The sequence below is a fragment of the Eptesicus fuscus genome, chromosome 4, assembly GCF_027574615.1.
Source record: "Eptesicus fuscus isolate TK198812 chromosome 4, DD_ASM_mEF_20220401, whole genome shotgun sequence".
NCBI classification, from domain to species: domain Eukaryota; kingdom Metazoa; phylum Chordata; class Mammalia; order Chiroptera; family Vespertilionidae; genus Eptesicus; species Eptesicus fuscus.
In genome coordinates, this window is record NC_072476.1 from 112,911,140 (window position 1) to 112,937,340 (window position 26,201).

At 51.9% G+C, this 26,201-nt stretch overlaps 1 protein-coding gene across 2 annotated transcripts; it reads right to left on the reverse strand.

Moving 5' to 3' along the window:
* Positions 1-798: 798 nt before the first annotated feature.
* On the reverse strand, positions 799-24,919 carry MIER3 (MIER family member 3). 2 transcript variants are annotated; one of them, XM_054715369.1, is made up of 14 exons: positions 24,886-24,919; positions 24,036-24,060; positions 20,508-20,653; positions 17,055-17,189; positions 16,506-16,577; positions 15,511-15,631; positions 14,385-14,470; positions 13,678-13,750; positions 12,520-12,671; positions 10,388-10,469; positions 9,081-9,175; positions 4,804-4,931; positions 4,588-4,730; positions 799-4,502 (listed from the first exon to the last, which is right to left on the reverse strand). In XM_054715369.1, exons 1-14 carry the CDS (start codon positions 24,892-24,894, stop codon positions 4,054-4,056), a joined length of 1,716 nt encoding a protein of 571 aa, XP_054571344.1. In that variant the 5' UTR covers positions 24,895-24,919; the 3' UTR covers positions 799-4,053. The 2 variants fall into 2 exon arrangements, with proteins under 2 accessions (XP_054571344.1, XP_054571345.1); XM_054715370.1 differs by lacking the exon at positions 16,506-16,577.
* Positions 24,920-26,201: the final 1,282 nt, after the last annotated feature.

The following is a 26,201-nucleotide window of genomic DNA, read 5'->3' on the forward strand; positions in this document are numbered from 1 at the left end:
AGCAGTCAGAGAAGCAGCAGGCTCAGACCCTGCCACTGACGGCGACTGTGGCCCAAAGGAACGAGGCCTGGAAGTCACCCGGTTGTTCTGCTCCTGCCCCTGGGTGCCTCAATCACTCTGTAGCTCTCACGGGGCACTAGGCTGCCATCAGATATGGCCCAGAGGGCAGTGTCCCCGAGCCCTGCACAGCGGGGCTCGCTGGTGTCTGCGGGTGAAGGAATGTGGTTTTAGACAAGTAACCAGAGCCGGGGAGTCATGGTTTCGTTTTCCCTTTCCCTCTCCTGTCCTTACACAGAGTCCGGACATCGTGTGCCATCTGATCGGAGCAGACTAAGGGAGCCACAGAGAACGCTCTGGTCAGAGCAAGTGCCGTAGGGGACACCTGGGAAGTGAGGCTGAAAGGCCTTTAGCTTGAAAGGGTGAAGGCTTAGAAAAGAGTTCTGGAGTCTACTGAACTGTGACTGTTACGAAAACTACCATAAATGTCAAATCATTTGGCCAAATTTCAGATATCATGTCTTCTTAAAAGCCACTTAGAATAGTGTCTGAAACATTAAGATTTCATTAGATATTTCCTGAATTAAATTTAAAGTGTAATCCTCTTTAAATGGACGGCTAGTTGTATTATAAATGGACATTTATTATAGAGAATTTACAGAAAACTTATTTTATCTACCAAATATCTTATTAACTCCATCTAAAACCAATTTAACAGTGGTTAAATATCTACCTGTGCATTATAGCTTAAGACTCATTAAATAAAACCTATTTGTGGCAAATAGTCACACAAGCCAAGAAAGAAGAAAAAGATTTCCAGATTTTTATTTCTGGAACTGTACAGGTATTAAAGTACAACAGATACAAAATAATGCTCAAAAAAATCAGTGTTTATGTACAAATATTAAAATCAATGCAATAGCAACTTCCTCTTGAATATCTGTTACTAAGACTTGTTCTGATTGTCACTAATTCATTTCATACTCATAGGGTACTTAGCTCAAACTGGGACCATTGGATCACTGGTTTTCTAAGAGGAATTTTAATATCTACCATATTTAATAATAAAACTAATAGCTTCCTCCTTTAGTGAAAAATTAAGAACTTTTTAAAAAACATAGTAATGTCAATATTCTTATAAATTATTTCAATTTCCATTTGTAGACAATGTGCTTTGAAACGGGGCAGACAATCTCCGTGGTGGCCGGGGGTTCCTCCATTAGTTTACATTCAGAGTTGAAAGAGTCACTGAAGACTTTGGTTAAATTCAACAGTTAAAATCACTCTGCTCTGTGAGAGCCGACGTCCGCAAACACTCAGGACCCTCAGTCGTACAAATTAATAGGAAACAATTGCACAATGCTTTGACCTAATTGTACACACTTTAGTATCGTTTAAAAATTACTCTACATCCTTCAAGTAAATTCAGCAGCTGACCGAGGAGAGCCGGCGCTGAGCTCGGCTGCAGGGAAGTATTGCTCTAGTCGCAGCACCATCGCACCCACCGCTGTCCCCAAGTCTCCACAGAAAAGACGCATCAGCCCACACTGCAACCGCTCACCATGGATTTTTGGTTTGTTCATATGAAAATAATGCAGCGAAGGAAAAAAAAAAAGAATTTATCACAGTTTGTTATAAGAATTGTGCTTAACGCTTAATAAAGGCATTGTTGTCTCTTCATATGATTGCAAATCGTTATCTTCATGCTCTCAAACGCAATTCTTCTAATAAACAGTAACAAATTCTGTGTTAAGATGCTTCAATGGAGAGGGGGAAAACAGTCAATCCAGCTTTTAAAAGAAAATTCAATAAATAGCTATTTTACATGGACAAAGTGGTATCGTTTATGTATGTCACATCAAGCATGCACAAAAATGCTATTATACATGGCAGACACAGTCAAAAAAATACGGAATCAGATCTAAAAAGACAGGAAGAATTTACACATATATACAAGAACCTTGCAGATTATTGCCTCATTTTCACAAGGAATTAAAAGTAAACATCGCCAGCCCGCCAGCACTCTCTAAGAGGCTGAACTAGCTTGGCATTTAAACATCTATAAACTAGCTGGAGTTTATGTTTCTCTATATCATTTTCTGAATTTTGGTCAAAAATCTTTATTCAGATAACGTGTCCATTCCACCTGCTGATAATCAAAACTTGTGGTAAGAAACACCGTTTCCATCCTGATCGAGCCCCAGCAATGCATAGCTACACCGACCAGACGGCTGCACTGGGCCTGGGCGTGCTCGGGTAGTGTGGCTGGTGTTCGCGCTCGACCGTCTCTGTGTAAGTCGTCACACCGACCAGCCACTGTAAACCTAGTGAAAATTAAAGTCGTAACAATGGAAGATGATGGCCAATACCTCACTAATCATAGCTGTACTGATTCTTACCGAACGAACGAACTCAGGTCCAAAGCCGGCCCACCACCACAGCAGGAAGAGCCGACGGCTCAGAAACCTGACAGGAGCGACGGCAGCACGCCGCCCAGGCTGCCCGGCTGCCGTGTGCACAGGTCTGTAAGTGAGAGACTGGCTTAAGTTACTAACCTACCCACTCTGTCCACTGTGCTAAACTAAGTCTTACGGTAAATGTGCTACACTGTGTAAACACTTCAAAGCAATCTTCATTAAAATGCTGCAAAAAAAACAAGAATACACTTCATCCAAACCCAGGATGCCATTGCAGTTCACAGTCTGTGTAATAAATACCCTCCCTGCCCACAGGGCTAAGGTCACTACCATCTACCTACGCGCCAGCACCACCTCGAGGTGACATAGACTCACAAGATCGGCAACGCGGCCACACGTTTCAGACACTCGCAGGAACGGAAAACCCTAACAAAGCGGTGCAAATAAAACAAGTACAAGTCTGTGTCTTAACTGAACTATAAAGGCAAAGCTTCGCGCGTCCTGACTGTGCTGCACGTTGTCGCCTCGATGCAGGCCTGGCGCACGGTGGCCGAGGGGCAGGACAACGGCTTCTCGCTCGTTCGCGTGATGTCTGCGGTCGACGTGAAACAGCTCGAGAGCATCGAGTGCCTAAACCTGCTTTAAACTTAAGTGGTCAAGTACCGTTCTATCTCAGACAGCAACTCACATTTTTCTTGTCACCTGTTCAAATTAAACAAAACACGTGAATCTACTTCAAGGTTCTCCTGCCGCGTGTGGAACCTCGACGTCGCTCCTCGGCATTCACACCGAACCGCAGCGCTGCCCACGCCAGTCCCTCAGTGTAAACAGGAGCCTGCCCGCCGGGCCGCGGCCCGGGAGACTCCACCATCGATGGCCGTGTGGCTTCCCAATCACAACCTTGACAAGGGTGGGCAGACCCTATCTGGATACCACATCTTCAATGCCCAATCTGTAGCCAATACATGAAGTTCACTCATCTTCCGACAGTAAAACGAGCCGTTCTGTGGAAGGTGCCCTGGTCGAGAATCTGGAAACATCCGAGCGTCTCGTCTGCGCTCCGCGCACAGCCCCTCGCCAGCTCCCAGAGGTGGACGTGCTGTTTGTAAACGGAAGTGCTCTAGCTGAGGAACATGAGAGAAGTTTCCATTTAAAAAACCCTTGCATGTCTGTGCAGTTTAAAGAAACCTACCCCTGCTTTTGCTTAATTAAGAAAACCAAAAAATGCTACATTTCGCAGGGATGAGGGTCGGCACCTGTAAACACTTATTCCGCTGCATCCGTTACGGCAAAAGGAACTTACACGCGAAGAAGCCACTCCTTCAGTCCTGAACATGTGCTGGTTTTGAGCTGGTGGCCTGTCTACAGGTTTTAAACGTGGGAGCAAGAGACTGGAAGGGGGCGGAGGGGTCTGGGAGGTGAGGGGGGGAGAGCAGAGCTTAAAGCTGCCGAGTCCCACCTTCCTTCCCAGCTCTGCTGCTCACGGTTTTCCACATTTATGGATTGAGAAATGAAAATATTCTTGATAAATCAAGATAAGAGTCTATACATGCTGACATCACTGATGTCATAGTGAACACGTTCGCGCTTCCAGTGAAAGACTAAGCCGGCCAACGTGTCCTCGCGCACAGGCCGCCGGTCACTCGGAGTGGAGGGCGGCGTGCGGGTGCAGGGCGTGGGCACTGAGGAAGCCATTGGCCTCGCCGGCAGACAGGCTGCCAAAGTCCGCCACAGACACGGCCATCTTGGCGCTGGCGATGTGGTGCGTGTGACTCTCGAAGTCCACCCCCAGGCTGCTCACAGAGACCTCGCTCATGAAGGGCTCCGGGACAGCCAGGCCCATCTTCAACCTCTTGGCTGGTCGTTCCGGCTCCTCGCTGCACAGGGTCACGGGGTTGAGCTCCGAGTGGTAAAAGCCCGTCTCAAACAGGTTAAAGCAGTCGCCCTCCCCGCTGCTGGGCAGGGCGAGCAGCTCCTCCGTCGCCACAGGCACGGGCGTCACTGGGCCGCGGGGCAGGCTGCCCGGCGGAGGAAAGCCTTCGTCCAGGCAGCTCACAGCCCCGGGGGCCGCTGCGCTGCCGGTCAGAGCTGGAAGGAAAGGAAGGGCAGGGTTAACCGGCGTGAGCACGCCAAGGAGAGGACTCCCGGCCGAGCTGAGCACCCAGGCCCTTACCCGTCAGGTCGCCTGCGGTGAAGGAGTTGAGGATGTTCAGCTGCGGATCAGGAACAGGCTCAGGGCGGCTGGCGGTTAAGACGGGAGAGCTGACGGTCCCGCCCAGAGCTTCTGTCTCATCCACCAGGCGATCCATGTAGTCCCTGGAAAACAGCCCGTGACCAGCACATCCCGCGTGGCCGCCCGCCCGCCCGCCCGCCCGGAGCCAGCACTCACGTCACTCCAGGGTGGTGGTTGTAGCGCTTCTTCCCGAACCGCGTCTGCTGGGCGAAGTAGTCGTACCGCTCCGACTTCTTCCACATGTAGTAGAACGCCACGCACTCGGCCACCGTTCTGGTTCTCACCTACCCAAAAGCGGGATGTTTAAAAACAGACCCAATACTTCTTACCGCCTCTTTTTACAACACCAGTAACTGCCATCCATGGAACATTTTCCATCCTCCCAATTATGAAATCCTGAAGATCTTATTAGTGAAAACCTTTACATTTACACTCCTTAGTAATGAGGCTACCTTCAAAAGCCCAAGGTTTGTTTTTACTTAAACCAAAAAGTACTAGTCTTACCTAATAATAGAGAAACATGTAAATGGACAGTACCTGTGCTACGCCCACAGCCAATCAGAGTGAGTATGCAAATTAACCCAACAAAGATGGCAGTTGATTTGCATACATACCTCAGTCCCGGGAACCTCCTCAGCACCCAGGTCACTCCCCGCCGGCCATCGGAGGGGCATGGGGGAGAGAGGGGGATGTCACGGCCCTTCCCAAGCCTACAGCCTGGGGCGGAGGCTTTAGGCTTGGGCAGGGGCCGAGCCTGGGATCGGAGGGAAGGGGGAAAAATCATTGGAAACATATCCTCAGGTGAGGATAAAAAGAAAAATAAAGAAAGAAATGTCATATCCTATGAAAGACACATCTTGAAAATGCTTAAAGAAAGTTGTCATTTTTTCATGGTGATGAAAACACCTTGGTGGCTGTGACTGGCAGTGGCTGCAGCAGCAGGTGATGGGACTGGCGCCCTCCCCTGATCAGCCCGGTCTCCTCCCGCAGAGGGAGGCCAGACTGCGGCTTAGGTCCGCTCCCAATGGGGAGTGGGCCTAAGCCATTAGGACATCCCCTGAGGGCTCCCAGTATGTGAGGGGGGCAGGCTGGGCTGAGGGACCCCTCCCCAGTGCACGAACGTTTATAATAAATGTGTATCTACAAGTCACTTCACCTTCAATCACACCCTCACACACCGGCCTCGTTACTTCTCGGCGCTGACCTCCCTGACTCTGGCTGCAGCAGGTCCTTGACCCGCGGGCCGTCCATGAATGGGCGTCGGGGAATCCATGAATTCCCGACGTTATATGCAGGTCCCCTTTTCTGGAAAGGACTGCAGCCTCGTCATACTACCAAAGGGTTCCATGACCCTAGAGAGCCGTGGGGTCCCGTTGGAGAAGGGACCAGCTTCTCCTGCATCTGGAGTTTGGGGACTTTCTATCTGAGAGCAGGGCTCCTCCGCAGCGTTTGGCTCGAGGCTCCCCATGAGAACAGGCACCTCTCTTCGGTGCAGGGAGGAGCTCAGACACAACCCGCTGCGGACCCGGCGCCCAAGGACAAAGTGTCAGTAACTCGACCCTGATCAGTGAGCATGACATGGTATAAGATAATGATATAGGGACAAGCTTCCTAAACCAAAAGATAAAGTCTACCTTTCAATAAACATCACTAACTTTAAGTCTTTGTAGAAAATATAGGCTCCTCGCCCTAGTTGGTTTGGCTCAGTGGATAGATCATTGGCCTGAGGACTGAAGGGTCCCGGGTTTGATTCTGGTCAAGGGCACATGCCCGGGTTGCAGGCTCGATCCCAGTAGGGGGCGTGTAGGAGGCAACCAATCCATGATTCTCTCTCATTGGTGTTTCTATCTCTCCCTCCTCCCTTCCTCTGATATCAATAAAAATGTGTTAAAAAAAAAAAGAAAGAATGGGCTAGAGACCAGATCAGACCCCACAGATGTGCAGATGCACGGCAGCACCTGACACCCTCCACCGCCCATGTCCTTAGGGAGAGGGGAGCAAGGCCACTGCCCGCTGTCAGGACAGCCCTAACCGCCATGTCCTGGGGGGTGGGGGGGGGAGGGGGGAGCACACGGCCGCTGCCCGCCGTCAGGACAGCCATAACTACACACACCACATGCGGCCAGGATGTCGCCAGGGCAGCGCATCCCTTGCTGGTGGGCATGCACCATGCTGCAGCCACTGGGAAGACAGTTTCTTGCAAAACCAAACACACTTTTGGCCGCAGGACCCAGCCGTCACCCCCACGTGAAAGCCACACCAGCCCAAGGAGCGACGCTCTGTCCACAGGGAAGCCTCACACGGTGTCCCAGGCCTTCACTCAAACCATCAACGCCTGAGTGACCACACTGTCCCCATCGCTGACGAGGCCAACCAGCTGGGACACCCACGGGTGGAGGAAAAAGAAATGTGACAAGAGAAATGTACCACGCGGCCATACATGTGTGGCTCAGCGGTTGAGCGTTGACCTATGAATCAGGAGGTTCGATTCCCAGTCGGGGCACATGCCCAGGTTGTGGGCTGGACTCCCAGTGGGGGGCGTGCAGGCAGCTGATCAATGATTCTCTTTCACCACTGTCTCCCCTTTACCCTTCCTCTCTGAATCAATACAAACGTATTCTTTAAAAAAGAAGAAATGACCTCTCCAATCATGAAAACACACGGAGGAACCTTGGACGCAGGTTGCTAAGTTGAACACGTCAGTCTGAAGACTGCACTGCACGGCATCCGATCCCAGCTCCACGCCCTCCCGGGAAAGGAAACCGGTTGGAGAGGAGACGAGTGGTTTCAGGGATGATGGGCGGATGCTTAGGGCCGTGGAACTGCTCTGTGTGACACCACAGTGGTGGATGCACACCATCACATATTTGTCCAAACCCACAGAAGGTTCCGCACAGAGTGAGCCCACGTGTAAACCAGGGACTTCAATTGATAAAAATGTATCAACATGGCCCTCGCAAGTTTGGCTCAGTGGCTACAGGGTCGGCCTGTGGACCAAAGGGTCCCGGGTTTGATCCTGGTCAAGGGCATGTACCAAGGTTGTAGGCTCCTCCCCGTCCCGGGCTCTGATCAGGGCCCGTACAGGAGGCAACCAATCGACGTGTTTCTCTCACATCCATGTTTCTCTCTGTCTTTCCCTCTCTCCCACTCTCCCTAAATATCAGGGGAAAAATACCCTCGGGTGAAGATTAACAAACAAAAAAACTTAAAAAAATACGGACCTACCTATCTAAATAGTTCAGAGTCCTATGTTCCTTCAGGATGAAGAGAGATTATCATAAACAAGGCAAACGCTAATGAGACTAAGCTATTCCACACCATTAGAATACACACACACACACACACACACACACACACACCCTTTTGAAAAAAATACTCTGTTCGTCACCAAAGCCCATCGTTGACATTAGGTCACTCCTGGTGCTGGACTAAGGCATGACGACACGTGTCCACCATCACAGTCACACAGAGTGGTCTCCTGCCCCAAGCATCCTGTGCTCCACGTCACCCCTCCTCTTCGCTAACCCTGAACCACTAACCTTCTGCCTCCCCACAGAGCTGCCCTTCCCAGAATCAGTCGTGGAAATCGCCGTCTGCAGCCTTTCCAGACTGAATCCTCTGACTTAGCGATATAACTGAAGGAGCCTCGGTGACTTGGCGGCTAGACAGCTGATCTCTTTTTAGAGCTGAGTAATCCTCCTTCCTGAATGCACCAGTTGATCCATTCACTTCAAAGACATCTTAACCCTTTGTACTCGCTTGCTTTTTTCTCGATTCCTGCTACCGATGCTAAACGTGTCGAGTCATACTCGACATCCGAGTGCAAAAGGTTAATTGCTTCCTCGGGTTGGCAATTATGAATAAAGCCGCTATCAACAGTTGTGTAAAAGCTTTCATGTGGACAAAGTTTTCAGCTGCTCGAGGTAAATACCAGTGAGCACAGCTGAGGATCGCATGACGACGGTATTTAGTTTTGTAAGAGATCGCCAGCCTGCCTCCCGAAGGGGCGGCACCGTTTTGCATTCTCACCAGCAATGAGTGAGTTTCTGCGGCTGCACGTGGTGGTATTAGGGTCTTGTTAGTTGCTTTTAGGGACCAGTTTCTTCAGCACCTGCACTTCTTGCTAAAGAGAAACAGTTTTGAGGCCACGAACCTCTGAACAGTTTAGAGATAAATGAAAGTCAAAGAAATGGTAGAAGTGTAAGACTTTCTGAAACTTCAGTAAATCCCTTTTTGAGTGGAGGACGCGGACTCGCGTCAAGAGGATGCGGGTGTCCCGTCAGCCACCCCGTGAGCAGGGCACGGCTGGGAGCCAAGCCCCACGCTCAGAGCAGGGACGCGTGAGCAGGCCGCGCCTGTTTCTACCCAGGTGACAGCGGCTCACAATCATCGCAATGACCAACAGCCTCTCTGCAGTCATGTGTCTGACTCACCTTGTTCTTCTGTATCAGGTAAAAGTCTTTTCCAAACAGCATGAGTGCATGTTCAAAGCTTCGGCATTCCTCTTCTGTCCACGCAGCCATTCCCTCTAAGGAAATTGTAAAATGAAATTCATTCGACTCAAAACACTTTTATATTAATCACTGACTTTCAGTGTTTTCCATATAAAAGGCCATACACACACACACACACAGGTTCTAGATGTCGGAGATTTCAGTTAGAATCACCAATAAGTATGCATACCGTAAGTCTTACCAGAAGTCTAGAATACCAAAATATAAACACTGATTATTTTTTCTGCATGGTGGGATAAGAATTGAATGTTTTTCTATAATTTATGCTCACTGTTGGTCTGATTTTTTAAAACAATGAACATAAACTTACTTTAATTAGAAAAAATGTTTTACTTTATGGGGGGAAAAAAGCTTTATTTTGCTCTTACATTAAAACCCTAAGTTCTTTAATTAGACCATAAAATCAACACATATTTATTTAAAGTCAGTCTTCAGAGCTATCCTCTGGAAAGAAGAAACAGCCCATGCTCTCAATCAAAAGTCTAAACCCACGCAGCTTCCTGGCGGAAGCCAATCCTGGTGAGCTCCGTCTCCTGACACTCGAGGCAGGACACTGACAGGTCACGTGACACAGGACCAGGTCCCCAACGCCATGAGCGTCCACAGATCAGGTGAGAGATACTTCGAACTAAGGATGAAGCTTTTATAAGGAAACATTTCAATAGACTATCTCAGTGATGACGAACCTATGACACGCGTGTCAGCACTGACACGCGTAGCCATTTCTGATGACACGCGGCCGCTAAGGCGGCCACATGCCGAGGATGAAACATTTGCTGCTCCTGAGGATGAAACATTTGCAAAATAATGTTTTTTCCTCAAAGTGACACACTATCCGAGTTATGCTCAGTTTTTTGGAGAAGTTTGACAAACCAAGCTCAGAAGGTTGCCCATCACTGGACTATCTGAACCTACAAGTTTCACTGTACTGTTTCCAGCTGTGACGTATCAGTAAGTACGAGTCCTCCTACTTAGTGAAAGCTACGGGGCGTGCAACCTATTCACGTAATGACAAAGCACTGAAATCAAAGTTATGCATTTGATTAAGCAAAACAAAACCTAAGCCATGTGGAAATGCTGTGACGGGACTGATCTGTCCCCGCGGGGGAGTCTGGGAACAGAGGCCAGAGAGAGGAAACCATCATCTGCCGCGAAGGCCGGCAGAGACCTTGAGGGGCTGGGCGTGCGCTGACCCGAGGCCGCCCGTCCCCCGTCGCAGTGCTCACCCTGAGAGGCCTTTCCGCTGCGGCAATACCTCTCCACAGCCTCCTGGACGTTATGGTCACACCTGAGCAGTTCATACAATGCCTGGAGAGAGGGAGACAATTCAGTAAAACAACAAAAAACTCCTGCTTATCAGCATCAAGAACAAGCGAACAAAACCCCCGGTGTATTTCCAAGTCCTGGCCAACCCTGGTGCGAGGCTCTGACTTCGGGACGCGGGGGAGGTCTGCTCAGCCTGCAGCCTGCCGGCCATCCCGGGCCCTGCTCGTTCCCACGCCAGGCACAGAGCGTCCACCAGTATCATTCCCGACTGCTCCTCACTGCCTGGCCTCTGCACTGGGGAAGCCCCTATCCGACGTTACGTTTCCAGTTGGGAAATGAGAACTCGAGTCCTCGCGACGCCCCTACTCCCTGCCTGTGAGTGCTTTAGAGAGAGCAGCAGCAGGCATGGCTAGGAGTGTGGGCACGTCAGCAAATGGGTGTACAATGGCCTCAGCCATCTTCATCCGCCATGAAGGGTCGCTTTTTAAATTAGAATTTCTTCCTATTAAATCTGCTGGACGTTATGAATATACTAAATAGAAGCAAACAGAAACTACAAGTTAATAATACTCCACCCTCCCAAGTAAGATTCAAGAAAGGCAAGGATAGCTCAATATTGGTAAGCCTATTAACATATCAACAGGTTAATAATTAATGCATTATCAATCTCAACAGCTGCTAAAAAAGCATATGATAAATTGGTGCCCATTTCTAACTTTAATAACAACTGCAGCAGCGATCAGGAGGTGGCCACCAGCTCACGATCTGACGACAGCTGTCGGCCAGGCTGGTCGCACTCCTAGCGTGAAGTCTAAGAGCAGGCCGGGGGCGTCCGCCCGGGCCGCAGGAGGCCCGAGAAACCGTTGGGTCGGGCCCTGCCAAGGCCTGAGGGCGAGTAAGTTAGACGCCTGACCAGACAGAGCAGGCCGACTCTGAGTTAATAACTCTGTGTGGCCCCGAATGACGTTCTAAATCTCCCGTCGACCTTGGCAGGAAGAAGGTCCCCAGCCCTGCCTCAGGCGCATCACCTCCCGGAAAAGCAGGCCTCGGTCATTATCGCTCCAGCTCAGAGAGCCGGGAGCCAGAGCCCGATAGAGGAGCACAAGCGTACCGCACTGCCAGCTGGGAGGCTAGAAAACCCACGAGAAGCAACTGGAATCATCACCTTCGTTTCAACAGCTTGAGAAAAAGTTTAAAAGTAACTGGCATTCCTCTATACAGACAACGTTTAATTATAAATATAACAGGTCCCATTTGTAATAGCATTGAGCACATACATACTGTAAAAATACTGAAGAATTAAGTTAATCAGATGCATGTCATATTCAAATAAACAAAAACATCTGAGTGATAAAGTCCAAGTAAATGGAGAATCACAGATCGTGCTCCTGAAGTGTCAGGGCTAGTGTGTTAAAGGCATTGATTCTTCCAAAACTAATTTGTAGTTTTAATGGAATAGCAGCACAAAACCCAATGGGAGTTCCTTTGACGGCTGATAAAACTCTGAAGTTCAGCTACTGTGACTCCTCTGTTACTTGGGAACAAGTCTAAGTCCCCCCACCCCTGGGTGCCCATTAGGATCCAGTGGGCTGGTGGGAAAGGTGCATTAAGGGCAAAATATGTTAGGGGCAAAACAAGGGTTTTCAAAAGGTCCTTAATGGGCAATACTCCCACCCACCCCACCCAACCAGGAGGGTGAAGCTCAAGAATAAACTAAGAGGCCCAGAATGTCTAAGTGATATTACACCTACAGGACGGAGCCCAGGCATCAGGAATGAGGTCGTCAAGAACTCTCAATGGCAAGCAAAAATAAGATTAAGTGACTAAAGAATATAAAACGGTCCCTAAAGTAAGATAGGTATGTTACGTATAGAAAAAAGTCCAGGAAAGAAATGAGTAGAGTGAGGATCACTAGGTCTGAGATTCTTTTTAACCAGTATGTCCCCGTTTTTTAAAGGACCTATCAGAAGAGATACCCAAATAAATACATAAATAAATAAAGAAGGGAGGACGCCCGGCTGACGCGAGAGACACTGGCTCCACTGTGACCAGCCAGCAGACGCGCTGCCGCGTCCACGAGGCGGGTGCCCACCTGCTCGCTGTCCCTGGTGAGTGCGCCCGCAGAAATCCTGTCCGCCGTCTTCTCGCTTCCGGTTCTGAACGCGGCCTCGACAAGGTACTCCCTCACTTGGCTCTCCGCAACCACGCCGGGACGCCAAAGGAGCTGGTCTCCGTCCTCAGACCCTGAGGAAGGACCGTTCGCCAGGAGCAGTGAGCACCGAGCCCAGGGGACAGGGCTTCCTCCCCCTCCGCGCGGGGACGGGACCGGCAACGTCAGAGCCTCGTTCACTTTATGAAGAACCAGTTCCGGGGCTAAAGGAGGGAGTTGGGGCTCATTCCCTCAGAAGACGGCGTCACGCCGTCTCTCCTGTGTGAGGAGGCGACCTCCACGCGTGCACTCTCAGGACGACAGGTGCACGCACGGCACGGGCTCCGGGAGTGTGGCGTGTGGGCGGTGGGTGGAGGCGGGGACGGAAGCCGACCCGCGCGTGGCTGCCTCCCGGGCATCTGCCCAGCACTCTGCAAGCAGCTTAGGGGAGGGCGGCCAGTCCCACCAGGCCGATGACCCGCGGGCAGACCCGCGGCCAGTCCCGCCTCCCTCTCCTGGGGGCAGCCTGACCCGCGGAGGAAGAACGAACTCAGGACGCGTGTGCTGTGCGGCTCTGCGGCAACGACTGCACAGGACGAAGCAACGCGCTGGGAGAGGCCAGTCCGTGGCCAACCTGCCCGGTCTCCACGTCCAGTGAGGAAGGTACACCCTTTACTTCCCACCACCGCTCCCTCCACTTTCAGAAACAACTGCAGCTGGCGTCTGCGACAGCGCGAGGAGAAACTCATCACAGCAAGAGGGTGCACCACACAGAGCAGACCTTCCAGCCACGCCTGCCCGCGCGCTGGGCAGGGGGCCTTCGGGCCGCGTCCCGAACACCCTCAGGGCCTGGGGACAGGATGGACCAGCGTGCGGAGCCGCGCCGTCCGCAGTCCTGCGCACACTGGCCGAGGGGCGCCGTCCAGGGAAGGCGCCGTCCAGGCCTGCGCTAATTCTGACGCAGCGTTCCTATGCCCGCCCTGTGTCCCGGTTCAAGTCCATCTTTGCATCACCAAGACTGGTTTCCAATCAGACATTTAAATAAGCGCATGAGGGGTAACCTGGCCTACAAATATTATAGAAATCAAAAGCCTCCCTTACCGTCCTCATTATCCTCATACTCGCCAAGGTAAGGGGGGATCTCGGCCTGATACTGTAAACCGATCATTATTTCCTGCAGGAAAATTCACAAGTGAAAACAACGTATTATAAAAATAAATATTGGAAAAAATTTCCAACTCATTACTTGGTTACTGCAGATCAAAAATCCTCATCATGTAATAACAAAATTACAACTTTTTTTTTTGAGGAGAGGGAGAGAGAAACATGGATATGAGAGGGCAACATCATCGATTGGTTGCCTACTGCACACACCCACACTAAGAACTGAACCAGCAACCTGGGTATGTGCCCTGACCAGGAATCGAACCCTCAACCTCTTGGTGTATAGGACGACGCTCAACCAACTGAATCACACTGGCCAGGGGCAAATCTCTTAAATTATTTTTAAAATGTTTTAAACCCTGGCCAGTGTGGCTCAGTGGATAGAGCGCTGGCCTGCAGACTGAAGGGTCCTGCTCTCGGTTCTCATCAGGGCACACGCCTGGGTTTTAGGCTTGATCCCAGGAGGGGGGGGCATGCAGGAAGCAGCCGATCCATGAGTCTCTCATCACTGATGTTTCTATCTCCCTCTCTCTCTCTTCCTTCCTCTCTGAAATCAATAAAAATGTATTTTTTTTAGAAGTTTTAAAATGCTCCTTTAATACATTGGTCCAAATAGCCCACTAAATTATGGCAACTCAAATTACCTTCCTCAGATCTTCAGGTGAGTTACCACTGTCTGTTTCGACATCTTCAGTCTCTGATTCTTTATCTCCGTCACAAGTAGTATTTGCTGAGAAGAAGAAAATTAAATGTTTAAAGGAGGTTTTTATTGGCTGTTTCTGTAGCGTCTGGAAGAGGGCCGGCACTTGGAATTTACTGAAATTTGCTGAATAACTGAGATCAGCAGACTATCCTAACCTTGTGCTTCTCCCATTTCTGACACATCAAAGCCAGCCCTGCAGCTGCCGAGGCAGGGACAGCGCCTCCTGCTTCTTGTGCTCGGCCAGGCGCCTGGGAAGGCACAAGGCCGACCAAACGGCCACCTCAGAAAAGCCAGGGCCCGAGCTCCGCTCCCATAACCTGAGCCCGGAGCCGCCACGCGGCGTCCGCCCGCCCGCACAGAGCGCAGGTGAACCTCAGCTGGTCAGCTGAGCGGCTCGGACACAGACTCCTTGGGAAATAAGCAAGCTGCACAGAAGAAATTATTTCTGTTCAAAGACCTCCTAAATGCTACTGATAAATATTAAGCGATAACACAAGAAATAAAAGGAAAGAAAAGGAGTAAATAAATCACTAAAAATCAAAAATGCTAGCCCAGCCTGTGTGGCTCAGTGGTTGAGCATCAACCTATGAACCAGGTCGAGGTTGAGGGTTCAATCCCCAGTGGGGTGTGTGTGGGAGGTGGCCAATCAATGATTCTCTCTCTCTCTCTCCGCCCTCTCCCTCTCAGAAATCAATAAAAATACATATTTTTTAAATTGCTTTTTGAGCAACTGATAGTTTTCAAAATCAGGGGAGTGAGAACTATTTTATTTTTTATTTAAATTTTTTATTGTTGAAAGAGAGGAAGGGCTTTTTAACTGAAGTCCAAAAAATGCCTATAAGGTTCATGGTTGAACTAGGGTTATCATAGCAATAGAGGAATCCTGGGAAAGAAAGCAGCCTTCAAAATAGGCAAATGTTTTGATTTTTAATGAAATATTATCTGACCTCTATCCCAATAAAAAAAGGTTATATTCTTATTCAGATTATAATAGCATTTTATGTCAATTAAGTAAAACACTTAGAATATTTTGACAAACTACTGAAGGCAACAACTGGGTTTCTTACAGCGCAAAGGCCTCGGGAAGAAGTCGGAAGCCTCGTGGGAAGTCACAGACGGCGTCAGGTCGTCTGCGGAAGACTGCGTCTCCTCGTCGTCCCCTGACAACAGGTCTTTTGCTATTTCCTCCTGTAAGAACAGGAATGCAGTGCTACAATTAGAAATAATCCCACCTCCCAATTTTTAAAAATGTCTTCTTATGACATTATTCATAAACATTATTGTGGTGTTATGACATAATTAAGAACTAGTTGAAGCTCCCTTAGTTTTGAGAATTTGAAATTCTGTAATTTATGTCATGTAAATGTTTAATAACATTTAAGACTTAGTCCTACTTAATAACTATACATTTACACACTTTGCCTTATCTGAAGCTGCAAGCTAGTTTTCAGTCACTTTAAAACAAAAACAATCTCACTTCTAAGTGGTTAACAATTAAAATCACTTTCTGCCAAAATAAATATGTAAATAAATAGTAGCCTGCCCTCAGTATCTGAGGTTTCTCATCCACAAGTCAACCCACTGCAGATAAAAACACTTGGGAATAAAAATAAATAAATAAGTAGAAATGGGGGAGATGTCCCGGGTTGCGCACGCGCACGCGCACGGCCCACAAAGGCTGTCAACACTCAACGCAGACTTTTCCCCGTTGTTTTCCCCAAACGAGCCAGCACTCTGGGCAGCTCCCACAGCGCTGGGTCTGACCAGTGACCTGAGGCTCTGGTGCCTGGGCGGATGGGTGTGCCATTTCACACAAGGGACTCGAGCATCCTGGGTATTTCCATTCGTGGGGACTGGATCCAACCCCCACCCGCCCCAACAGATACTGAGGGCGACTTCCAAACCAGCCGAGCCTCCTCGGCCCCTCCCCGCAGCCTGGAGCGCAGCAGGCAGTGTGGCCACGCGTGCTGTGACAGCGGACGCTCCGTGGCTGCGGGATGCTGGTCACTGAGGTCTGTGGGGCATTAGTATCACATGTGACTGAAAGGGGGACATAACTCACAGGAAGAGGCTCCAAGATGTGGATTCCTCTCCCTGCCTGAGCTCGGAAAGGCGAGGGACACTTCCCCGGGATCTGTTAGCAGAGACAGTGGCTGTGAGTCCTCCTCAGCGGGACAGGCCTCCCCCCCAGCCTGCAGACGCGTCCCCAAGCCTCGGCCGCTCGGCCGCTGTCCCTCGCAGGGCCCAATACGCACAACTTCTCGCCAACCCTCCCGCCTGAGCCAGCTTGGTCTGAAGGCTTCTGGGGGTTTACTGATCAAGGCATTCAAGTGTTCATGGATCCACAGAGGTTAGGACAGAATCTAAGTTCAGGCACAATGTCGACAGGAAAGATGGGAAACATGGACGAACACGGAAACATGCAGAGTCTTGTGGAGCCACTACTTTTAAAGGAGCGCGATCAAGGCCAAACAGGAGGTAAACCGTCACAGCGTGAAGCCAGCAGTGGGCCGCGAAGTCCCACTTCAGATTAGGGACTCCACTGCGTTCAGGAAACGGCGATGAGTCAGCGGCGATGGCCCTGGACTGCCTCCTGGGGGACAGGACTTACCTTGTCCAGCGTCATGTCCGGCAGCTCATCGGCAAGTTCACTTGGGGAGCTGTTGGCACTGGGCTCCACCACAGCGGGCAGCACGGGCTCGTAGCCGTAGAAGGCCAGCAGGTCTCCCAGAGGCATGCTTCCTTCCTGTGCGGGCGGGGCAACGGGAACTCAGGGCACGCCCACAGCCGGCGGCCCCACCAGCCCATCAAGCCCACGATCAGGAGCATCGAGTCACAGGCCAGCGTGAGTTTTCCTTTTGGTTCTGCTGCCAGAAAGCAGCCTCAGCACCAGCTAGTGTCAATGTGCTAACAAAAGCCTCACACTCAGCATCTCCTTTCCATTTTCCAGCTCTTCACTTTTTAAGGAATTCCTCAAATAGTTGCTTTAATATAGACTTTTTTTCTCTAGCTTTCATACCTGCATGAGGATTTGCCTTCAAAACATTTCCAATCAATCAATCGCTTCATGTAACTTTCTGTGTGTTTCCTTGCAACTGACAGCTTACCACTTGGTTTATCTGCATGTTAATTACAAGATACCTGATGGGAAGCTTTTGCTGAACATTTACTAACACCAACAACATTTATTACTAATGTTCACAGCACACTGATCCTTCCGTATTCCTACTACGCACCTGTCTATCTTCTGCACCAGCTGTTTTGGTTTCGTTTTCCTGAACCGCCCGGTGAAATCGGTTTTATTGCCATCCCCTGACAGATGAGGAAACTGAGGCTTCGCTCTGGGTTCGAATCCAGGACCCCCAGCTCTCTTCCTGGCCATGCCCCACAGTGGCCCCGTCCCGATCGCCCCAGTGGCCCATCGGAAAGTAGTGTCCATGTGAGCCGTAAAGCACAGCTTGAATGGTATGGGTGCACCTAGACTTGGGGTTTTTCCAATATATATACTGGGAAAACTTTTTGGAGATTTGTGACAACTTCTCAGAAACTTGCAGACAAACTTTATAGTTTTCTTTTCTCCTACTTACTTAATTATAAGAATACAGTGTATAACACACACATAATATGGGTTAACTGGCTATTTGTATTATCATTAAGGCTTCTGGTCAAAGTAGGTTATTAGTGCCCTGGCTGGTGTGGCTCAGTGGATGGAGCATCGGCCTGCGGACTGAAGGGTCCCAGGTTTGATTCCAGTCAAGGGCACATGCCTGAGTTGTGGGCTCAATCCCCAGTGGGGGCGTGCCGGAGGCAGCCAATCAATGACTCTCATCATTAATGTTTCTATCTCTCCCTCTCCCTTCCTCTCTGAAATCAATAAAAATATATCTTTAAAAAAAAAGAGTAGGTTATTAGTTAAGTTTTTGGGGAATCAAAAGTTACATTGTGTAAGAAGCCTCTGGGACAACTTCAAGCGAACCAACATCAGAATTATGGGGGTACCAGAAGAAGAGAGAGAGCAAGATGCTGAAAACCTATTTGAAGAAATAATGAACGAAAACTTCCCCCACCTGATGAAAGAAATAGACTTACAAGTCCAGGAAGCACACAGAACCCCAAACAAAAGGAATCCAAAGAGGACCACACCAAGACACATCATAATTAAAATGCCAAGAGCAAAAGACAAAGAGAGAATCTTACAAGCAGCAAGAGAAAAACAGTTCGTTACCTACAAGGGAGCTCCCATACAATTATCAGCTAATTTCTCAACAGAAACCATGCAGGCCAGACGGGAGTGGCAAGAAATATTCAAAGTGATGAATAGCAGGAACCTACAACCAAGACTACTCTACCCAGCAAAGTTATCATTCAGAATTGAAGGGCAGATAAAGAGCTTCACAGATAAGAAAAAGCTAAAGGAGTTCATCACCACCAAACCAGTATTATATGAAATGCTGAAAGGTATTCTTTAAAAAGAGGAAAAAGAAGAAGAAAGATAAAAATTATGAACAACAAATACATATCTATCAACAAGTGAATCTAAAAGTCAAGTGAATTAAAAATCTGAGGAACAGAATAAACTGGTGAACTTAATAGAATCAGGCATAGAATGGGAGTGGATTGATAATTCTCAGGGGGAAAGGGGTGTCTGTGTGGGGAGTATGGGAAGAGACTGGACAAAAATCATACACCTATGGATAAGGACAGCGGGGGCGGGGAGGTAAGGGAAGAGGGAGGGGTAGGAACTGGGTGGTGGGGAGATATGTGGGGAAAAAGGAGAAACAATTGTAATCTGAACAATAAAGATTCATTTAAAAAAAAAAAAAAGTTACATTGGATTTTCTACTGTGTGGGGATCAGCGCTCCTAACTCCACACTGTTCAAGGGTAATTTAACTACTAAAGTGTATGGAACCACTTATAATTACTCAAACAAATTTTAAAACAATCTATTCATGGACCAGTTAACTTGTTACATAAACTGTGGGTACAGGGAATGGGAGACAGACACCAGGAAGGATGGTACGGGGCAGGGAGACCCACGCGGGGCAAAGGCTGAGCTCCGCCTTGAGTCAGGAGGGGTGCTGCCCGGCAGGCTGTGTCCCGGGACTCGTGGTGTCCGCAGACGCTGCCCGAGCAGTCCTGCACCGAGGCCGTGCCAGCGCGGGGACACGGAAGGTCTTGCCCTTCTACTGCTACAGCCTCGGGGCACCCTGACGATGCCAAACAAGAAAAGGGTATGAAAACTCAAAAGACTGGCCCTGGACGGTGTGGCTCAGTGGATAGAGTGTCGGCCTGTGGACCAAAGGGCCCCGGGTTCGATCCTGGTCCAGGGCATGGACCTTGGTTGCAGATTCCTCGGGCCCTGCCCTGGTCAGAGGCAACCAATCGATGTGTTTCTCTCACATCGATGTTTCTCTCTGTCTTTGCAGCTGTCTTCCTCTCTCCCTAAAAAAAAAAAATCAATGGAAAAATATCCTTGGGTGAGGATTAACAAAAAAATAAAAATAAATTTTAAAAACTTCAAAAGATTATTATTATATTTAATAGTATTTCTGAAAGGTTTTGTTATTCTGGGCTGATTAGAAATTTGCCAGTTGGGTTCATTTATAAGTATAATCCTACATTTTTTCAAGCTGACTCCTAGGGCAGGCCTCTCTTTGTAGTCCTGGTATAAATATGTGATTTAAAATCCAGTTCATTTGAATTTATATTGATTTTGGATTTAAAGTTAAAAACTAAACAGTGCGGTCTAATGCGTGGAGGCGGGGCTAAGATTCAGAACTAAGTCCAGGGCCTGCACCCACTGCCAGGAATCCATCTGTACAATCATCAGAGTACCTCCTTCACTGTGCTGGTGTACACTTGAAAATTAGGTTAACAGACGTAAAATAATTTTGAAAAATTAAATTAAAATGTATTTATTAGGCTATCCTCCAAAATAATGAGAAAATCAGTGACATTCTGTAAAAGTTAGATCAAAAACAGATTGTAAAATAATTTACAATAGAATTTCAAAACCTTTGCTGAAAGTTTGTATTAAAATACTAAAGTATACCATCCTTTACCTTTTCTAAGTCTTCAATTTCAGAGCTGAAGTTTTTACCCTCGTCCATCATCTCCTCTTCTTCAAGAGTTCTTTCGTCATCATAGTCATGGACCAACATCTCAGCCGTAGGGTCAAAATCATGATCCTCAGAAGACAAAGACCCAACTGGAATGAAACAAACACAATCACTTTACAAGTTCACAAGGCTACTTACAAAGAAAATAACGTGTGTTCTTCTGCCAGTTCCTTTCAATGCTTACATGTGAGCTTTATTGAATGCATTTACTATATACCTTACAGCTTATAAATAAGAGCATACAGTTCTGAAAAGGTATCTAAACCAGCAAAGGAAGCAGGCAGAGTAACTTAACTTTCACAAGGGGTCCAACCCATGCGAGTAAGACTTATAATAGCAGCAAAGTGATTTTTAAATGGAGTGGCCCTAATAAATGTTCTAATAGAAAAGTCAAACCTGCTCATGAGGCTAGTTACATTTGTCTAAAGCAATGGAAAAATATCAGCAGGATTATGAATGGAAGATTCCACAAGAATCTGTTATAAACTAAGGCTAAACGCTTTGGGAGAAGAGAACATAGCCCTAGCCGGTTTGGCTCAGTCGGTCGGTAAGAGCATCAGCCTGTGGACTAAAGAGAATATAAATGTTACCCAAATTCTAAACCTCACAAAAAGGTGCAAAATACAACAGAAATCTGGTTTTGGAACACACTCGAGTTTCTGTGCAGCAAGCAGCTTCCAGCAATTCCGCCAGTAAGAGCCTATACCTTGTCACGTAGACAATGGCACTGAAGCTCCCCGCAGTCCGAGGAAGGCATCACACTGAAAGAAATGCTCCTCTCTGGGTTACGAAGGAAGTTCCTGCGCTATCTGGGGGAACGCAGGAAGCCAGGGCTGCAGGTTTTGGAAGGTGTATCCCACTGCAAGTTGTTTTGGTCAAGTCATACTTGCTTATATAATTGTAATGTATTTCAAAGGCCAACATGAAGCTAGTAGGATACTCTTGAAAACCAAGTGGAAAGAAAATAAGATCGATAATCCCGAGAATAGTATCAATGATGAAAAACGGGGTTTTCTCCATTTGCTTTACTCCAGAACCTAATCTGATCAGACCAGTGACATTCAGAGCAGAGAGAGGGATCAGAATCTTGAGGTGAATGGAGGGAGAAGTAGGACACACATCCAACATAAAAAGTTTGATCTCTTTAAGTCAAGCTATTTATTTTAAAACTTCAAACATTTACAGTGTGAGGTCATTAATAAAATCCTGAACTAGACCTAAGGTTCTTCACTATGGAAAAAAACAGACTTAAGTCAATGTTTATGATTCTGAGTTCGGAGAACTCCGATCATTTGCTCCAAAAACCACGTAATTTCTATGGGACTTAATTCTTTAGGAGGTTCACATTATGATGTTTCCTTTGTAATGCTGAAAACTAGTATTTGCTCATTTTAAAACCAGTTAAAGTATATAAGTGAATTAACTCAATTTTAAAGGGGAAAAAATATTAAATAGCTCAAAAGCAAAACATCCACCATTACAAATTTCCTTCTTTTGAGGAATTCCTGGAAACCTCTGAGGTGCGCCGTGTCAGGGTGCCAAAGGGGTAACTTTCTACCACTCTGAGGGCAGAGCTCTGCCGTCGTCCCCCCACTCGCTGCAGCAGGCTCCCGGCCGAGGGGAAGGTATTCACGAACAGCCAGCACGAGGGGCCGTGGGTCTGCTCTTGGCTCTACCCCCGGCTTCTGGGACCTGAAGCGGTCATTTAAACTTCTGGGCCCAGGTCCAGTTTTTCATTTGTAAAACACACAGGGTTGGCTTAACTGACCTCGAGAGTCTCTTCTAGCTCTAAAATTCTCTTTAGAATCGACTAATCGATTGAAAACAGGTTATAAATTTGTTTAAACACCAAAACCACAGTCTTTTGCTTTTTATTTAGATTGCAATGTCTTAAAAGCAGACAGTGACACAAAATGGAAAAATTCCATCATCCAGATGTTTGGCAACATGCACATAAATATTCTTTTCCTGAAATCAGTTCAACAACAAAAATGTTTGTCTCAAAATCAGAGAAAGGTTGTAAAACCATTTTTCAATGTAAAGACAGAGACAGCTATTTTTAAAAGAGCCAAAAATGTCCTGTACTTGGTGCTGCTATCTGACGACACCCCAAATGAGAATTAGTGAGACCGCAAAAGCGGGCTGACACACGGGACCGCCAGGAGATGGGCCACTCGCTGAGGCGGCGGAAGGACTGGGAGCTCGGCCAGGCTCTGCTGCGGGGGCCTCTGCAGCCACTCCAGTGGTCCTGAGTGTGCAGCGAGGAACTGTTCCTGGAGACGGAGGGGAAGGAGGCAGCCAAGAGGGGGCTGGGCAGCGGGGAGACGGAAACAAAGCGACCCTCACATTTGAGCACGAGGCAAGGCCCTCACCAGGAACCCCAAACTGGAGCAATGGTGCCTATGCAGATTCTGGGGACCCTCCTCGCTTTCCTGGCCTCATCACAGGGCCTCCGAGCCCCAAAGGCTAAGAAACAGGGCCTCAGGTTGTCACCTCAAAAATGGTCACCACTTTCCTGGGCCAAACTCGCAAGTTCTGCATTCCTTCTGATTAAGGCAGCTTTATGTAACTCTCAAAATTCGCTTTTAACACCATCTGGAGACGTTTCTCAATTATGAAAAAGGTAGGAGACCAAGTCACGGGGGAGGGGTGCATGGTCAGGCGATGGCAGCGTTCTGACCGATTACCGATTTCTCGAGGACCCCAAAGTTAACACTAAACTTGTGACGGTTTCGGATGAACCGCTTCCAGCTGGGAGGACAGCACCCTGCGTGGGAGCCGGGAGCCGCGTCCGGGGCGGCAGGTGCCGAGGGCTCAGCCGGGCCGCGCACAACCAACTACCAACATGGACCCTGACACCAACACCACCGCGGAGGCACTGGGGCAAACGCGTGGGGAACCTTCAGCTGCAGGTCCGGGACCCAGCACCGGGGGACCCAGCACCGGGGGACCCAGCACCGGGGGACCCAGCACCGGGGGACCCAGCACCCGGGGACCCAGCACCGGGGGACCCAGCACCCGGGGCCCCAGCACCGGGGGACCCAGCACCCGGGGACCCAGCACCGGGGGACCCAGCACCCGGGGCCCCAGCACCGGGGGACCCAGCACCGGGGGACCCAGCACCCGGGGACCCAGCACCGGGGGACCCAGCACCCGGGGACCCAGCACCCGGGGACCCAGCACCCGGGGACCCAGCACCCGGGGACCCAGCACCCGGGGACCCAGCACCGGGGGACCCAGCACCCGGGGGACCCAGCACCCGGGGACCCAGCACCGGGGGACCCAGCACCCGGGGACCCAGCACCGGGGGACCCAGCACCCGGGGACCCAGCACCGGGGGACCCAGCACCGGGGGACCCAGCACCCGGGGACCCAGCACCCGGGGACCCAGCACCCGGGGACCCAGCACCCGGGGACCCAGCACCGGGGGACCCAGCACCCGGGGACCGGGGAGCAGAGGACGGGACGCACCTGGGCTGGAACTCCCGAAGGAAGCCTGGAGAGAGAAGAGACGTGCGGTGAGCGGGCGGCGGGGCGGCCGCCGAAGTGCGAGGGAGACCGGCCCGCCCGGCCCCTCCCGGCCGCCCTCCGAGCCGGTGCGCGGCTGCGAGCTAACAGGCGCCGGGCGCTCGGCGAGTTGCGACCCGCAGCAGCGGGTGCGCGGCCCCGGCGCCAGCCCACACCTCGGGGACCCCGAGCCCCGGCTCTCCGGTCCTGGCCGCGTCCTCCGGCACCTGCGCACCCCGCGCCGGGGCCCCTGTCCGGGCCGAGCGGAGGCCGGAGCGCAGCCGGACCGTCTCCCCAAACAGGAGCGGACCTAGCCTCGGTCCCGAGTGCGGAGACCCGGTCCCTCCCGAGGGGTCTGGCCCCCCGGCCTGCCCTCCGCCCCGGCTCCCGGTCCCGGGGGACGCGCCCCCAGCCTGCGGGGGACAGGCCGCCGAGGGCCGGAGCGAGCGCCGTGTCCGCCGACCCCGCAGCCCGGCCCCCGCAGCCCGCCCTGCGCTCCCCTCCGCGCCCGCGGCCGGGACCCCGCGGCCCTCGCCCGCTCCCGCCCGTGCACCGCCGCAGCCCCCGCCCCGCCCGCAGACGCCGGAGGCAGCGCCCGGGCTCCGCGTCCACCGCGGCCGCGACTCGGCGCCGTCCCCGCCGGCTCCCCTGCCCGCCGCCTCCGTCCGCCGCCGCGGCCTAGTCCCGCCCGGAGCCCGCGTCCGCCCGCCCCGCCGCCGCCGCCGCCCGGGGACGCGGGGAGGCCCGGACGCCCAGGCCGCCGGAGACGGGGGACGCCGGGCCGCGCAGCCGCCTCCCGCCGGGCCCCGCTCACCTCCGCCATGTTGCTGCCTTCAGGGCGACGAGCGGCGCCGAGCAGGCCCCGGATGGCGCCCCGGCCTATCACCGCCCGCGCCCCGCCCGAGGCCCCGCCCCGCCCCGCCCCGAGGCCCCGCCCCCGGCCTCCCGCCCGCGCCCCGCCCTCCACGCCCCTGGCCCGCGGCCCCGCGCGCCCCCCGCCCGAAGCCACGCCCGCCCCGCCCTCCACGCCCCGGGCGCCCCGCCCTCCACGCCCTCCACGCCCGTCCCCCCCGCCCCAGGCGCCCCGCCCGCCCCGCCCTCCACGCCCGCCACTCCTGCCCCCCCCCCGTCCGTGCCCCCCGCCCCCCGCCCCCCGCCCCAAGCCCCGCCCGCCCCGCCCTCCCCGCCCGCCCCCGGCCCCCCCCCCGTCCGTGCCCCCCGCCCCCCCCGGCCCCCCCCCGCCCTCCACGCCCGCCCCCCCCCGTCCGTGCCCCCCGCCCGGCTGCAGTGAAGTTCCCGACCTGCGGGAGGCGAGCGGGGCGCGCGGACGGGGGGGGGGGGGGGGGGCAACAGACAGACCACGGGCCCCGCGGGCGGGACTCGTGCGGGGACCCCGGCGCGGGGGCGGGGGCGGCGGCGGCCCAGGAGGACGGCGCCTGGCGGACCTGCCCGGCCTGGCTCACCTCGCCGCGTCCGGGGAGCGGCCCGTGCCGACCGGCCCCGGAGGACACCGGCACCCGGGCAGCGCCGACGACGAGCCGACAGACGCGCGCAACTCGGAGAAGACACGCGTGAGGTGGACGTGCGCGCAGGGGGAGCGCGGCGTCCTGGGCTGTCAGCCACTCGGAGGGACCCACGGGCACCCCGCGGAGGGCCGGGGTCGCGGGCTCGTCCCAGGCCCCGACGGCCTCAGACCCCACCCGCCTCCCTCCCAAAGGCCCGACTTCACAGTCAGAAGGGAAGCTGGCCCTTCGGGCAGGTGGCCGGGGGGATGGAGGGGCCCGGGGGGATGGAGGGGGGCCGGGGGGGATGGAGGGGGGCCGGGGAGATGGAGGGGGGCCCAGGGGGAAGGAGGGGGGCCGGGGGGGATGGAGGGGGGCCGGGGAGATGGAGGGAACCTAAGGGATGGAGGGGGGCCGGGGAGATGGAGGGAACCTAAGGGATGGAGGGGGGCCCGGGGGGATGGAGGGGGGCCGGGGAGATGGAGGGAACCTAAGGGATGGAGGGGGGCCGGGGAGATGGAGGGAACCTAAGGGATGGAGGGGGGCCGGGGAGATGGAGGGAACCTAAGGGATGGAGGGGGGCCGGGGGGATGGAGGGGGGCCGGGGGGATGGAGGGGGGCCGGGGGG